This window comes from Hylobates moloch, unplaced genomic scaffold (genome assembly GCF_009828535.3).
Source record: "Hylobates moloch isolate HMO894 unplaced genomic scaffold, HMol_V3 SCAFFOLD_1, whole genome shotgun sequence".
In the NCBI taxonomy this organism is placed as follows: domain Eukaryota; kingdom Metazoa; phylum Chordata; class Mammalia; order Primates; family Hylobatidae; genus Hylobates; species Hylobates moloch.
In genome coordinates this window covers 77031979-77047777 of record NW_026652276.1, presented here as the reverse complement: position 1 = coordinate 77047777, position 15799 = coordinate 77031979, and the positions used below count along the sequence as shown (strand labels likewise).

Sequence of the window (15799 nt, the reverse complement as noted above, 5' to 3'; positions counted from 1 at the left end):
CTTCCATAAATAAAAAACAGAGCCAAATATGTTTGGATCATGGTTTCATGTAATAGTGCTCTTTGATAAAAATAGACATGAATAATGAATACTAAATAGGAAGCTGACTATATGAACAAGAAAGAAAATGCATGCCTCATATCAAAGAAGCCAGCCACTAGCATTAATAGCAAGCCATGGAATTAAGCTCATTAAAACATTTGCCTAAAGGAGAAATTTAATTTATTTCTTGTATTTATTCGAGTTGTAGGATTAATAGAATGTATGGAGGTGGATTTCCTGATCAGGAGCATGATTTTAATCTGCTCAGAATACTTTTATATAATTTTCTTACATGAGCATTACAATTAAGTTCAATTGATGGTATTCAAGATAAATTCAATTGAAGTTTTATTGTAAACAAAGTAAGCACTCTTTGTTCTTTCTTAACCTTTAATCGGGCCACTGAGGGAAATTCTGTGCTTTTAAAAGTTAACTGTGACAGACAGAATTGTCTATCTGGGTTCATAGACAAAAATCTGTGAATCTCCCATCTTCCAAACCCTCTGTCAATTTCATTCTTTTAAGAGACTCCTGAGTTATTTGATAAAACTCAGTTGTAATCAAACCAGTCAAATACCTTGTATGACTACAGACAGACTCTAAGATGCATTTCAAACATCCCAGCATTACAAATGCACAATCCTATCGAGATAAAAAAAATCTTAGCATTTTCAGAGTGATTTTTAGTTTCCTTCACACATACATTAGTCATGCCTCAATATCTGTGTACATTCTAGCCCTTCTGCCTAGAATACCCTTATTTTCCATAAAAGAACTCCTACTCATTCCTGAAGATTTATTTCCCATGTCACCTCTGCTGCAAAGCCCACCATGACTACCTTAGATAAGATGTCACAGTAGAGCCATACTGGGTTAAAACCACACTACCTGGGTTGGATTACAGTCTCTATCACTTGATGCCTCAATGGTTTCATCTGTAAAATGGAGATAGTAAAAGTAGCTACCTCATAGGCTTGTTGTGACGGTTATACAAGTTAATTAATACATGCAGAGCCCTTTGGATTTTGTAAATTCTTGATAACTATTAGCTATTTTTAGATAGTATCTTGCACATCACCACATCCAACTGATTTTTAAATTTTTTTGTGGAGACAGGGGCTCACTGCATTGCCCAGGCTGTATATTCTTATATATTCTTCAATTATAGAACTCGTTTCATTATGCTGTAACATCTCTTTGTATCTGTCCCTGCCTCTAGATGGAGAGCCACTTAGCTTGCAGACTCCATCTCCCTAACATAGCGGAACAACGAACTTGGTTCCAAGAGTATAGAACTCAGTGAATGTAAAATGGATAAATGTATGAATTAATGCATAAATCAATAAATGAACCCAGATGATTAATATGCCAAAGTTGTTTCTGTATATCTCTGTGATACAAATAAACGTATGCTCATTCTATTAGCCAAGTACTTGTGGATTTGTATTGGTGAAATAAAATATAGAAAACTCTTTTTCTTATGCCTTGACCCCAAAGGCAGTGTCATAACCCTTTTACTTATGGTGCAACCAATAATAGGACTGATGGAAAAACCATCAGTCCTGTTTTTTTTTAAACCTGCTCAGTTCATATTTGACTTCAGCGTATGCTATTTTACTCCATGTTTTATTTTGTCACAGGTTAGACATCTAATTCAGCAAAAGAAGAAATCATTACAGTCAACATTTATGGTCACTAAGAAATAAATGTATCTTTCGTGTTCTCTGAGAGAAGATTTGCTTCATTCTTTTCTCTCGATAAATGCTGTTTTCTAATGCCTTTGTAATGATAGAGACTTAAGGGTGGGGAAAAAATCTGGATACTTTCTTCTCTGTGTCACTTTGTATAAAGACTTCTTTACAGCCATGTTCAAATGATTTATGTACATATTGTAGATGCAGTAGCAGCAATTATAGAGCTATCCCTACCACTTAACCTGCAACATTCTGAATGGCCATTCACTGGCCACTGAAGCTAACATCTGCTGCTTTGGTAGTCTAATATCCAAATAGAATGCAAAATTGAAAGGATAAAACTCCAGTAGGCTTGTTTACTTCAATAGGTAATGGTGGCGTGTGTGTGTATGTATGTGTGTGTGTGTTTTAAGTCTTAGTTTGCATTATCCAAAATTATCTGTTTTTTATCTTTGCGTAACTAAACACATTTGTCTTTTCCACACGTTTTTTTTCCTAAATTGGAAATCAGACACAAGAAAAAAATATAAACACTGTCCACTGTGTACTTTATTTAAGGGAGGTCCTATTGTTCTACAGTTACTCTCAGCCTCCCAAACAGAACATTAACCATGTTTGATACTAATAATTTTTCACAGTGCTGGAAAGTTTAACCAACTGAGGCAAATACAAATAAAAATACTTGTGAAATTACTGAATCTATGTAACAAAACTAGTTTAATTAATGCTCTTTTGGGTCTAATTGGCAGCTTAATCATTGAACCATTGACTTTTAAGGCTATCAATAAGATCAGAGACCAGTTTATCTAAACAATTTTAAATATGTCATCATTCTTTCTGATGGATTCCTTTCTTCTCCTTCCTCTGTCACTGCCTTTATTTCATGCCCCCATTGTTTCTCCCTGATTCTTCATCAGATCCCAGCTGCTGCCCCAGTGCTCCACCAGGCTAGCCTCTCCTCAACTGCCAAAATTGTCTTCTTTACTCATTACTTTGCCCATACCTCTTATCTTATCCCCTGGTGACTTTACAATGTCCTGCATATTGCAAACATCTTCTCACCCTCAGCTTCAGAAGGATCTAAGAGAGAGCACCAGACATCCCCCTTCAAAGTCCCAATACATGCCTAAATCTCCTGTCACCCAAGTCTCTTCAAAGTCCGTCTTATTATAGTTAGTAAAGCTCTTGCCTTTGTTTCTGGGCTTTTCCCAAAGTACCACTTACTACTAGGAACTCCCTTTTCTCCCAGAATGCCTATATGTGATTTTTCCAGCATGACAGCCTCAGGGTAGTGAATCCTCTTACATGGCAGCTCAGAGTTCTTGGACAGTGTTTCAAGAGGCTCAAGTGGAAGCCACAGGGTTTCTTAGGACCTAGACTTGGACTTTGCAGAGCATCACTGCTGCAGCCTCTACAGGTTAAGCAAATCACTCAGACCAACTAAGAATAAAGGTGGAGGAAATTAGACTCCACCTCTTGCTGGAAAGAATTGCAAAGAATTTGTAGCCATTATTTTTATTTTATTTAAAATATCTTATTATTAAGTTTTGTCTCTTCTAAATTATAATATCCAAAAGGAACAGGATAAATTACAATTTGACATTTGATAAATTATTTTTAATTACAAAAAGAATTTTTCTGATTTTAGCAGACACATTGAAAATAAATAAATATATACATAAAATACATATTCACTCAATAAAATATGCAAACTTTTGAAAAAGTACCATTTAACACTTTCACATAACATGCTCAGCACGTTTTTTTAATTTTAAGCTAAAGAGACTATGATCTCCTTGAGAACAGTGTATATTTCATTTTTATATCCCTAGCAACTGTCTCAGAGCTTGGTACATGGTATCTTCTCAATAAATGCTTGTTAAATTGAATTGAATTAGTCCTGGATTTTGAGGTTGACGTAGCCAATGTATTGACTTCTCTGAATGTGTTGTGAAGGAGAAGAAAATATAGCAAGAAAATCCAGCCTCATCAAGGGAGAATCTAATAGTAGGAAGTGGTATACATACCAGTTAATATGGTTCCAGGAAACACAGGTGATGGTGTTAGTAAACCTTTCTTCATGCAGTAGAATGTTCAAGAGATCGTCCAGTTAGCATAAGTTCATGTCTAAATTACTGCAAGAACTGGATAGCAAATATTTTGGATTACTTCTCATAAGGTTTGGTTATTTTGTAGGAAAGGGGAGTAAATAAAAGAATTCTATGAGGCCTATTTGTCTTTAGAGAAAAAACAAGCTAATAAAGAGTCAATTGTAAGAGCTGACATAATTTTTTTCCAATTCACAGCTTTTAATATGCCAAAGTAAATTAAAACATCCTTTTAATCTTGGATGGAATTTGCTTCTTAAAGCTATGATCTTGTGTTTCTTTGTTAGTTTCATATTTAAAAAATTCTTGGCCCATAAAATTGTTTTATAAGCAGAGCCACCATTGTTCATTGTGTAATTTGAGAATCTCTGGGGCTATCCTCTTGCCATCTCACTGATTCCAGAGTTTTGATTAGAAGGATGGGCATATTTTGTAATTTGTTTTTATCCTGAGGCAATTTTATGAGATTTCAAATTATAGTACTTCTTAAATTTAATTCTATTTTTTTCTGCATGTATTAGAAAAAAAAAATCACCTCTTACTTCCAAAAGTCCTATCTACTTATTATACTTGTTTGTCTGTGTTGTTAGAATAATTTATTTAAAAATTCTTTTAAGCAATCATTAGATTTTATATCATATCTTTCCATTTTACTAATATTAGTTGACAATACTTGGTTAAAGCCAATTTAAGGAACTGAAGTACAAATTATTGCTGTAGGTTTCCATGATATACTTTCCAGAGACTTTTCTGTTCCTGGTGTGCAGACTTGAAAACTAAGGCATAAGATGCTGGAATAACTCACCAAGGTCATCTATGACAATAGCTGACCTGGAGAGATCATTACCATCCCATGATTCATTCTATCTCTTTCTAGTTCTGATGCCCACCTTTAAATATCTTTTTCAACATGAATAAATTGTCAGTTCTTATATTTAATACCATACACTATAGACTTCACATTGTAGACTCACAATTTTACTGGTAATTTGTTTTAATTGCTAGCTATTTTCATATTCCTTGTATTTATTTATAGTTCTTTCATATTGTTAAATTATTCCTTTGCATATATACACACAAATTTCACATATATGTGGATTTTTTTTCCAATTTCCCAACTCTTGTTCTCTCACTCTCACTTTCTAAAAACTTGCACGTAACTTAGTTTTCTGCTGATTCTTTCCTTCCATTGGGCAACCTTTTTATTTCATTGTTTTTGAAGTTATGCAGTAAGAAAAAAAATGGCTGCCTTTTGTTTACTTCCTTGTACATTAGCATGGGTGACATGATCAAATACATTAACTAGGATGTACATATCTTAAGAACCCAGAAGTATACTATAAGCTCTTTTCTTTTAATGCCCCCAAGTTTTGCAGCTTTAGCATAGCTCTAATGCTGTGCTAAAAATGAACATGAACATTTTGGGACAAATGCATTAAAATGGTGGTATCTAAAACATATCTGAATATTTCTTTCAATGTTAAGAAAAACCCATCAAAAGGTATTTATTTAAGTCATAAACATTTATTTAAGTCATAAACATTCTAGATCAATGCTAACCCTACAAATAATATTATAAAGAAAGGTATTAACTCATTGTATTTAAAAGCTAAGCTACTTAACCATACTTACCTATTCTGGTTTTAAATTATTTTTAAAACTTTCAGCTGACACACAAAAAATTTTGAGTTATAATATTTTTTGCCCCAAAAGAATTTCTTATTAATGGAAGGCTTAAGCAAATATACATATACATGTATATTCACTTTTTAATTACTGAATTATTTATAAGTGCCATTAAATTACTGTATATGTAACTATTCAGAAAATTTATTTTCTCATCTGTATTTACAGTGCTTCTGACTTTTCCTTCTGTGTGTGCTCTTTGTTGCACTTCGCATGTATTTGTCATAAGATTTTCACTGAGACTTTAAAGTAACAAGCTTTCAAACATCATTTTAATTTAGACAGTCATTAAAGAGATAAGAAATCGATTTTTAAAAATAAGTTCCAATAACTAAATAGTTCTGTATTTGGAAATCCAAATTCCATTTTCAGTTTTTGAGAAATAATTTTATATATTTAAAAAATATTTTTAGAAAGACAATCTGACTACACACACATACACACACATATTTGTATATATACTAATGTAATATTTGTGCAGTGGAAAATTCCTGTAAATGTTGAATAGTTTTCCCTGAAACTACTTGTTAACATTGAAATCAGATAAGGTAAATTGTATGCTTTATTGAGGTAAACTGTCTAAAATAAGTTACTACAATTTTAAAAATTAATAAAAACCATATGTCCTTTAGAACTTGTATTGAAATCTGCATTGTTCCTTTAAGTCAGCTGTTCTAGGAATGTGTCATCTTTTGAAAAGATAAATTAATCATCTACTTCATTTATATACATCAATAAAAAAGATTCACCCTCTCATCTGCTTTATCAAAAGTAATTAGTATATCTATTTTTATTCACATATAGTATCTTTTAGTGATTGAGACTTTAATTGAGGATATTTTGAAGGAAACAGCAATTATCTTTTTACAAAAAACAAAACACCAAGAAAAGGAAATGCCAGCCATCTAATGGTTAAAACATATTGCCAAATCATTCAGTAGCACAAGGCTCTTTAATGACATTCGTACAAAAGTACTTTCAGAAAATATGAGATAGGAAATGGCTTTTTGCAAGTTCTCCTTCCTTAAATTATTATTCAGCCTCTTATTAAAATAAAATCTAGTTAACTTCTTCGGGAGCTTGCTCAAACATTTTCTATAATAAAAAAAAAATCTTGTGAAGGGATTTCCATAAGTTGTGCTGCATTAATGACTTAGAGCAGCTTCCTTATCTGTTATTCCTTCCTCCTAGTAGACCTCAGATGATAAAAATATCCATAGACACAGTGAAGTCAGTGGCACGCCTGGCTCTCTGAGACAAAACTCCATGTGATCACATATAGGCAGCCTCAGTGAGGCTGATGCCGTGCAGCAAGCAGTAGGTAATGAGTCTTTGTGCAGAGTGAAGCTCTTGTTGCTGAACAATAAAGCATATGGTACAAGCAATAAAACACAAGGCTGGGAAATTTAAGAAGATTCCTCTGAACCAGGAAGAACTGTGTCTTCGGTGATGCTGACACATATTATAAAGTGATCATTTATTTTGGATCCTAATGAATAAAGAGTGCAAGGACTAAGACTACAGCTATTTGAACAGGTTGGTGATTTTATAAATTACTCCAACACTTACTTGTGTTTGACTGTATTTAAATTAGAATGGGCTGGTGTGTTTTGCCTTAAACAAAAACTTTGCAAGATATTCGTAGTGTATAATATTAAGGATGCACTTGAATTGACCCAATGCAATTAAATTGTCGATGTAGTCAGATGTGACAGAGAAATGTTGGTATCATTATATTAAACTGAAAAGTTATTTAGTCTATTTTAAAAATTTATGGGTAAGAAATAAATTCATCCAATAATTTTTAATCTTCTATGTATGCAGAAATAATATAAAAGAGAATACTACTAACAAATAGCTCACTTAAAAAGCTTCAGAATTATTTTTCCAGTGTTAAAACAATCTGTATTGCAATAGTTTACATGTCTTATAAATTAGATAATATATCATTCAAAATTTGTTGATGTGTGTTGGTATACTGCAAAAGGAAGGTTTGGAATATTTAATTATTTGAATTAAAAAATTTAAAAACAAGGAAATTTTGAAATGTAAATAACACTATTAGAACAATGTATTTTATACTTTAGTAATACATATCTGTATTTATTTGTTGTGTGCTTTTAATTTTTCATGTTATATTTCTTTTGACAAATGGAAAAGATTATTGCACAAAACCTTTTATTTTATAAATTTATTCATTGATATTTAGAGAAAAACAAATTTGCTTAATTTTTAAGAGATTATTTGATGATGCATATTTTCATTGGTTTACCATTTAGAAAGATTATGTGTCTTTATGTATATTTATAAAATATATACACACATGACCTTTTCTATGTAGAAAATAACCACTTCTTGCATTTATGAGCAATAGAGAGGTTTATGTTTCAAATAGAGAGATTGTTGTGTGTAGCAAAATAAGAGAAGAAATAACTAGCAAATAATAGCACAACACTGAATATCTTTGCCAAAGACAGACAAGCATTGCTGCTATATGAATCTTTAGATTTAAATACATAGTTTAACTTTGCTCTACATTTTTACTGCTGTATTGTTTTAAAGGCATCCTGGGACCTAAATTCTTTACAATTAATTTTTGGACACCACTTAGGATGATAGTCTCTAAGACACTTGGGCACATTTAACATTTTACAGAATTACTATAGTGACCTCATGTATTTGTGTAGAGACTAATATAAACTTATGCCTGTAAGATGCTGTTTAAACCACAGCAACAAAAAGAAATACCCCATGTGCCTGATTATACGTGCAATATGTATTTGAATTTTTTTAAAAAGCTGTGTTTCAAAAACAAGAGAAGTTAATGAAAATTTAAAATTGGCCTTCCACACGTATTTAAATGAAGCATTTGACTATTTGGGTTTCCTTGGTTACCATAGTCGCTGCTGACAGCTTCTCTTGGTGGGGAGGGAGTAAGCAGTGAGAATGGGACTCTAAAACAAAGCGTTAAAATCGTTTATCCATTAATAGACACGGGGAAATGTGATGCTGACAGCCCAGTAAAACCCGTGCCCACTCCCCATCGCGTGTTCCTGCTCTCCCGTGATTCAGGTAGCCTAGCAGAACCGCAGTTCCACAATTCCTTACCCAGCATTCCGTTTCAGCTGCTGGAGGACTGCCTGAGCCTTATGCAAATGAGACCAGCTCGGAGGCTTTGACTGCAGAAGCGAGAGGAGGGGGCAGAAGGGAGTTCAAAGGTCACAGGGCTGGTGGAAAGCTGGATCAGTTGCCTGAAAAAAACGTACTGGGGTTCTCTGCAGCAGTGTTTTGCAGCAGTTAAATGAAGTGTGCTTTATTTCTGAGAGTGAAGATTTTACAGCGTGTGTGCCGTAGTCCTTATATAGTGCACGCAGGTATGGTGATATTTCATGATGTGCCTGATTTTATTTGTATTAAAGACACTGATGGGCATTGGCTATTTTAATTCATAGTGGCAATTGGCAGGGTGTTCCTGGTTTTCAGGATTCCCTTAACTAGTTTATTTTTCAATTTTCTTCTTCGTATTTCTCTACTTGCAACATGGGTGTTTTGTTCCAATAGAATAATTTCATGTGAGAAAAAACTGGGTTTAGGCTTCTAAATAATTCCATTTCGGGGGTAAGTTCTTTATTGAAGAGAGATCTCTGAGTTGAAACATCTAGAAAAATATTGAGGCTTACAACTTTTAGAGGATTTTCACATTTTTTAAAGAAATGTATTAAAATAAGATCCGAGTTCCTAGCCTAAGATTCTTGTGATGTATCTGGTATTAAATAATGGAGTTCTTTTGTTCATATCTCACACAATCGCATAAGGACAATTTTAATAAGTATATTTTCATTCCATTTGAAGCGTTTTGGTTTTGAGAGTTTTTGTTCTATATTTTATTGCCAAATATCTTCTCAGGGCAATAATTTCTTCTATTGGGGCTAGATCCTTTAAACCCTTCTTTGATTTTTCTAATTGTTATAAATTCTCTTTGGGACTTTTTGGATAATGCTATTTGAATTTAACATGTTCAACTTCCTATGACTTTTCCTTTCAGTTAAGTCTGCATTGTAAAGTGATCCTTATAAATGTCACAGACAGGACAAAAGTCTTTCCATGCACGAAATATCACACTTTTGTAAAATGTGTGATTACATCATAGGAAAGTCTGTCCTGCACCAAATAAATGTGTACTCACTTTTATTGTTCATATTTTTTATTTCTAAAACATATTTTCAAACAAACTTAATTAAAACAGTACAATCAAACTGTTTATTCCTATCATTAAAGCACTTAAGTATATCAATTCAGCAGTTACAATGTTGATTAAAAAATGTTATTTTCATTTGCATCAACTGTGCATCTGTCTGTATTACAGGTTGTATGTGTATGAAAATATGTTGGAAAAGATGAAGAGGCAAAAATAGCTTTTAGCCATGAAATGACTGCTTTATGTTTTTATATTTGCATAAGATATTTAAAAATGACTTTTATGAAGCTTACATACAAAGAGCTAGTACATATTTAGTTAAACTTAATTACTTTCTTTGCCCTGAAAAGAGGGAGTTAATTTTATTATAATGATTAAGATGAGGTATTTTGGCAACAATATGTTTTATTGTAAAATAGAGGGGGGCTTGAGGAGGAACCAAAACAGGAGGATAGCTATTTAAAACAGTGAAGGACAATTATTTCAAATATTTATGAAATTCACTTAGTGGTTATTCAGGGCCAGATTCTCACCCTTTATCACTCTATGGGGACATTATGACATTTATCCAGGATCCTGAGATTAATTTAGGAAAAGGAATTCATGTTTTGTATGAGCTTTTAAAAAATTCAAAAACTGACATTTTCTTCTAAAGTGTTTCTCTTTTGAAACTTTCAATAATGACTTTAGGTAAAAGGGTTATTTTTTAAATTAGCTGTTTTCTTTTTATGTTGGTCAGAATATGCTGTCCTCTGGTCCAAACAATATTTACAGGCTTTGCTTTTATACATACATATATATATAATTGTTTTATATATGTATAAAACAATAAATATATATATAATTGTTTTATATATGTGTAAAACAATAAATATACATATACACACACATATATGTGTAACAATATATGTATGTTATACATATTATTGCATATATTATGTATATACACACACACACATATATATATATATATTTCAGGCAGCCAAAGAAAATATTTTCAGTGGTAAATCATATTTAATTCAACAGTTTTTTCTTAAAATGTTTAATTTTATATTTAATTCAGTAGCGCCTGTAGTTTGTGTCTACTAATCCCTGTGTGTGTTGTAGGCAGAGAGGGAGAAAAGAACCAAGTTTAACATTCATTTAGGTAGTCCAGTACTTTTAACTTTGTAAATGCAACTGCTACCACAGAGCATGTCTGAATATGGAAATAAAAACAGTGTGGGCAAAGAAGGAAAGCCCATGAAGATTCTTGGAGAAAACGTGATAATAGACAAATGTGAAATAAAGAGAATTGCTGTGATTCTGTGAGCCACGAGAGAGCTATATATGTCCTGCAGCTAATTTATGGCTTTGAATATCCTGGATAATTTATGTCTCTATGCAGATTCACTCAAAACTTTGAAGTCTTTTGCAATAGCTCGAGCCATACTACTTCCATACAAATCTCAGCAGCATATACACAGTAAGTCTGTGGTCTGAATATCTAAATGTATATAGAAAAAATGCATTTTTGTAAATACAATTCAAATCAAATTTGAGAAGTAAAAGAATAAATAGAGTAATCTAAAAACAAATCTTTAGGGATATGCACTTAGTCTACTTAAAGAGATAGTGTTATGTCAGACTTCAAAGGAATCTTTGAGGATTTTTCAAAAATGAATTTCCTGCTCTTTGATTACCAGTCTGTCTTTGTCATCACTTGAAACTAGAGACCATATTGTAGGCTTGGAAAAGATTTCAGGGCAAACATGTTCTACTCAGTCTAGCAGTGTGGAACACAGTCTAAAATCTACAAATAACTGTTGTCATCTCAAAATCACATGTGTAGGTTTTAAGTTTTATTATTGCTATATTTGTTCTCCTGAAATTCTGGAGCCTATGAAATAGAAAAAAAAAAAAAAACTAAATTACTGAAACATGTAGAAGAAAAATGCTCAAAATAACTGAGTATTCAAAACAATCACATTTCTCTATTTTAATATAATATTTTAAAAGAAGCAATCAAAACAATTGTCTTTTTATTGCCTATTCTAGAATTTACATAAAATTCATCAATTTTATTAAAAGTTATAAAAACAATAAAATTGTAAAATGATTTTAAAGATCTCATTAGACCTATAGTAATGCTATGGTAATACCTTGTCTAGTAGAGTTGGAAAATAATCTGTATGATATAAACTGATTTTCCAAGTAGCTAAAGTTTATGACTACAAAGGCCAGTTCTCAAAAATGCTAATAGCTGTCATGAAACAAAAATATAGTACACATCATACTGCCTTGTAGAGAAAAGTGAAAGTCAGTTTAGGTTTTTTTTCATGACATAATAATTATTAGTCTAATCATTATATTCACTTACTGCAAAAGACAAAACTATTCCCAACTGTTCTCCAACACCAAATAGACTCTTACTATTATATACTTTTTATATATAATTTTATATGCTTTTTATAATTTTATTGTCTCTTTTTAAATGTTAATATGTATTATTTTTAACATAGTTAATAATTGTCCTTTGAGAGCAATTCAGAAATCAATTTTGAACTTTGCTTTACATTCAATTCTAAATCACTTTGACTTTCCTGGACAGAGAAAGAGAGAAACCTTCCTCCGTATTTCTCCTATGTACTGAACTCCTGACAGATACATACATATAGTATAAGAACATAAAAAATAAGCAAAATTTATTGTTAGTTTGTCTTCTGTTCAGAATGTTGAAAATCATTTGAATTCCAAATAAATGAAAAATTTCTTTTGTTAGTACAATGAGAATCTATAATATGAAACTATCTACAGAAATTTGAACTTACTTTATATCAAATGGGAAAATGAGGAATCTCTAACAGGTATACAAAAGAAAACACAGAGACCAATTTTTTGGTTGCCTTTGACTAATCATTGGTGCCATATACTTCTTGCCAATTTTGGGACTTGAGGTCCATCTCATTTTCAAATCCTGGCATTAAATTCACCACCTTTCACCACAATGCTAGATGGGAAGAATTTTTGCTTGCTCAATTCTTTATCTCCATGCAAGCTTATGAATCCACATATTCATTGAGAAATGCATTTAGCCACATGTGTTCATGCTCATGTCTTACACTCTCCCCAATCATAAATAAGGAATGTAAGACAACTGAACCGTCAACCACCACTTCTTTGAAATCTCACTAATATAATATGTTAAGATCCACAAAGCAGCTAATACCATTTTAATAGGTGTTCTCATATACTGTGAAGAACTTGATCTAAAGGAGTGTTGGTTCCATGAACCTAGTATCAAAAGACTCTGTAAGAATGAGATCTAGTCCAACATATTTGGAGAACAGCTTCTCATTCTGGTCCTCTTTTGCACACTAGCATATTAAAAGGCCTGAGGATTCTTACTTTAACAAACCTGGGTAACTTTATTTAATACAATAAAACCTTATAAATTTAGGTCAATTTATGAACAAAGAAAAAAACCCAGAAAAATGTTGTATATTGTTTTCTTGATAGGAAAAGCTTTTATTGTGTTGTATATTATGTGTAATTTCAAGCTGTATCATGGAATGTGAAGAGGCTGAATAAGGGAATGGTTAAGAATTTAAGTTCAAGTCCCAACCCCGGAGTTGTTTACACAATGTACTCTGACATTTACAAGCCATGTGGCCTTGACATGGTACTTGAAACCTGTAAGCCTCATCTTCTTCATTGGCAAAGTGGTAATATTAGTCTCTATATCAAGGGATTTTTATGAAAGGGGAATGACATGATACATACCTGGCACATAATAGGAATATTATAGATGATAGCTAACATTAACATTTTTCAACCCACACAAGTTGATTCCGTGGTGCTGATCAGGCAAGTTCAGCTTAAACTCATAGTTACGGAAAATCCTCATGGAACATCTTAGGTTTCAATGGATGAGGAAAAGATGTGTTTTCCAAAAATAGAAACCTACCAGGATTTTATTGGAGGTTATCCTAGGTAATACTGAGCAGTTAATGGTTAGAATTTGAATGGGGCAAGTAGAGAAGGCAATCAGCGTGGTCATCAAGGTTCAAACTATATGTGGCTTAATAGATATGTACCTTGAATCATTCCAGCTAGAAGTATGGTCTCCACAAAATCCCCAGGTATGATGTGGCAATATGTGCTTTTCTGAGCTCCCTTTTTTTATATCCTTTAAGCCTTTTCAAATTTCCATCTTTGTGCCTCTGCTCTACTATTTTTCCATTCTGACTTTATGCAATTAAGGCAGTAGTTATTCATCTCTGCTCCATCCAGAGTTTCTGTCTCATCTATAGACTGTAAGTTTTTCAATTACAAGGGGAGCCTGGCACATAGAAAGTGTCCAAGAAATGTTTGCTGAGCCAATGTATTATGGGGCATAAAGCACCTAATTCTACCTAATGACATAAAGGTGCTAATTTGTGTGAATCATGAAGTGATCACTTTGTTACAAATTAATTGCTATTTTAAATTTCCTGAATATCATATTGGTGTTTAGAAATATTGAATCAACTGATTTAGTCACAACGTTTTCCAAAAGAAATTTAGAAAAATATATCTACATTTTTACTTAAAAACTTTTTTTAATACTAGCATACCTAGAAGTGCTTTTTGGTAAATATACATTAGTAACCAGTTCAGAATAGATTGCAGGAATATCATGACTCTACTTTTGTGAAGCTTGTTTAAAGGGTGAATCTGCTCTAAACAGTGAATGTCCAAGTTTCAAAAGATTGTATGACTATGGTGCAACTTATTTCTATTGTGAACAAGTTTTACATTTCCATAGAACATTTGCTGAGACTTGAAAATCCAGGTAATTTTACAGTATATATTATTTTTTTACTAATTGCTGCTTAATGCAAAGTCAGCTTCAGGCTGAACAACTATTGTTCGCTGTCCCTGCCTTAAATAGTAAAAATCTATATTGTGCCTAAGGTGGTGATTTAATCTGAAGAATGTCGAAGGTATTTTTTTCTACTTGTTGTAATTTTAAAAATCTCCTTTATTTTTTGTGCAGTATCTTTGGCAGGATCCCAGTGCTTGGATGGGTATAGTTCTAAAGCTTGCCCATATTTTATTCTGATGTCTATTTTAGTGTACTTTATGAGGAAAATGTTTTTTTAAAGTCCCTTTTCCTTCACACTATTCAGATGATTCCTCTAAAGGAAAAGGATATCATTATCTTAAATAGCCTTTGATTTACATTGCCTCATCTGTTTTGTTATTCAATCAGAAACTTTCTAAAGGACAAAGGGAAACTTTTTAAGTGCTAAGAAGAAAAAAAAAATGCTATCTTCCAGTGATACAATAATAATAACTTTTAATTCTTTTAGATCCATGTGTGTTTTTTTTTCCTCAATGTGGTAAGTCTTGCAAATTGTCCAAGGAATTAGGCTAAGTATTATTCTTTAGTCTTAATGGCAAGCATGTAAAATAAATTTTTCATAAACTTCACTTGGTACTTTTGTTGTTACGGAGGGAAAAGTAGGCTTATACTAGGCACTTGATCAAATTTCAACAGTTTTAAAAGCCTTATCGTGTTCTTGGTTGTTTCCTCTGTTTTTGATAACTAAAACACCATCTTAAAAGTTAACCTTAGGGAAGAACTTTTGACTTTCAAACTAGTGTATTCCACTATACCATTTTGCCAAATGCCAAATGATGATCAATGTTTAGAGCCAAGAGGCATTCAAAACCAGGTTCTGGCCATCTTGTATGAATACTAATCACAATAGCACACAAGTACAGGTAACATGGAAAGCTTCCTGAGTACCTCCCAGCCAGAGAGGGTCATGGAAAACCTCTTTGTAATTATTAGTAAATGGAATAGCCGTCCCTCTCTTTATCAGGAGGACATAAGTCAATTTAGCCATTGGGGTGAAGGAAGCGGGTATGAACAATTTAGAGGCATCAGTCTTTGCATAGAGGTCACGGCTTTTGTCATTTATTCTCAGGTACTGGGGTCTGCTTTGTATCAGAGCCTGTGTTTTACTAGTTATGCCCTGCACACCTCTCCCACTCTCACCTTTTTTTTTGAGACAGAGGCTCACTCTGTCACCCAGGCTGGACTA

At 32.6% G+C, this 15799-nt stretch overlaps 1 protein-coding gene across 3 annotated transcripts in view; it reads left to right on the top strand.

The window, feature by feature from the left end:
• Nucleotides 1–15799, top strand: part of CSRNP3 (cysteine and serine rich nuclear protein 3) — a 216091-nt gene that overhangs the window by 94060 nt on the left and 106232 nt on the right. Inside the window, exon 4 of one of the 3 annotated variants that reach the window (XM_058441538.1) lies at nucleotides 8656–8904. The exons of 1 other annotated variant lie outside the window; for it this stretch is intronic. In XM_058441538.1, coding sequence (XP_058297521.1) covers nucleotides 8832–8904 — 73 coding nt within the window. In that variant the 5' untranslated portion in view covers nucleotides 8656–8831. Of the gene's footprint in view, nucleotides 1–6861; nucleotides 7067–8655; nucleotides 8905–15799 lie in introns of those variants that run through there. One more of the 3 variants, XM_032755538.2, reaches the window with a different exon arrangement.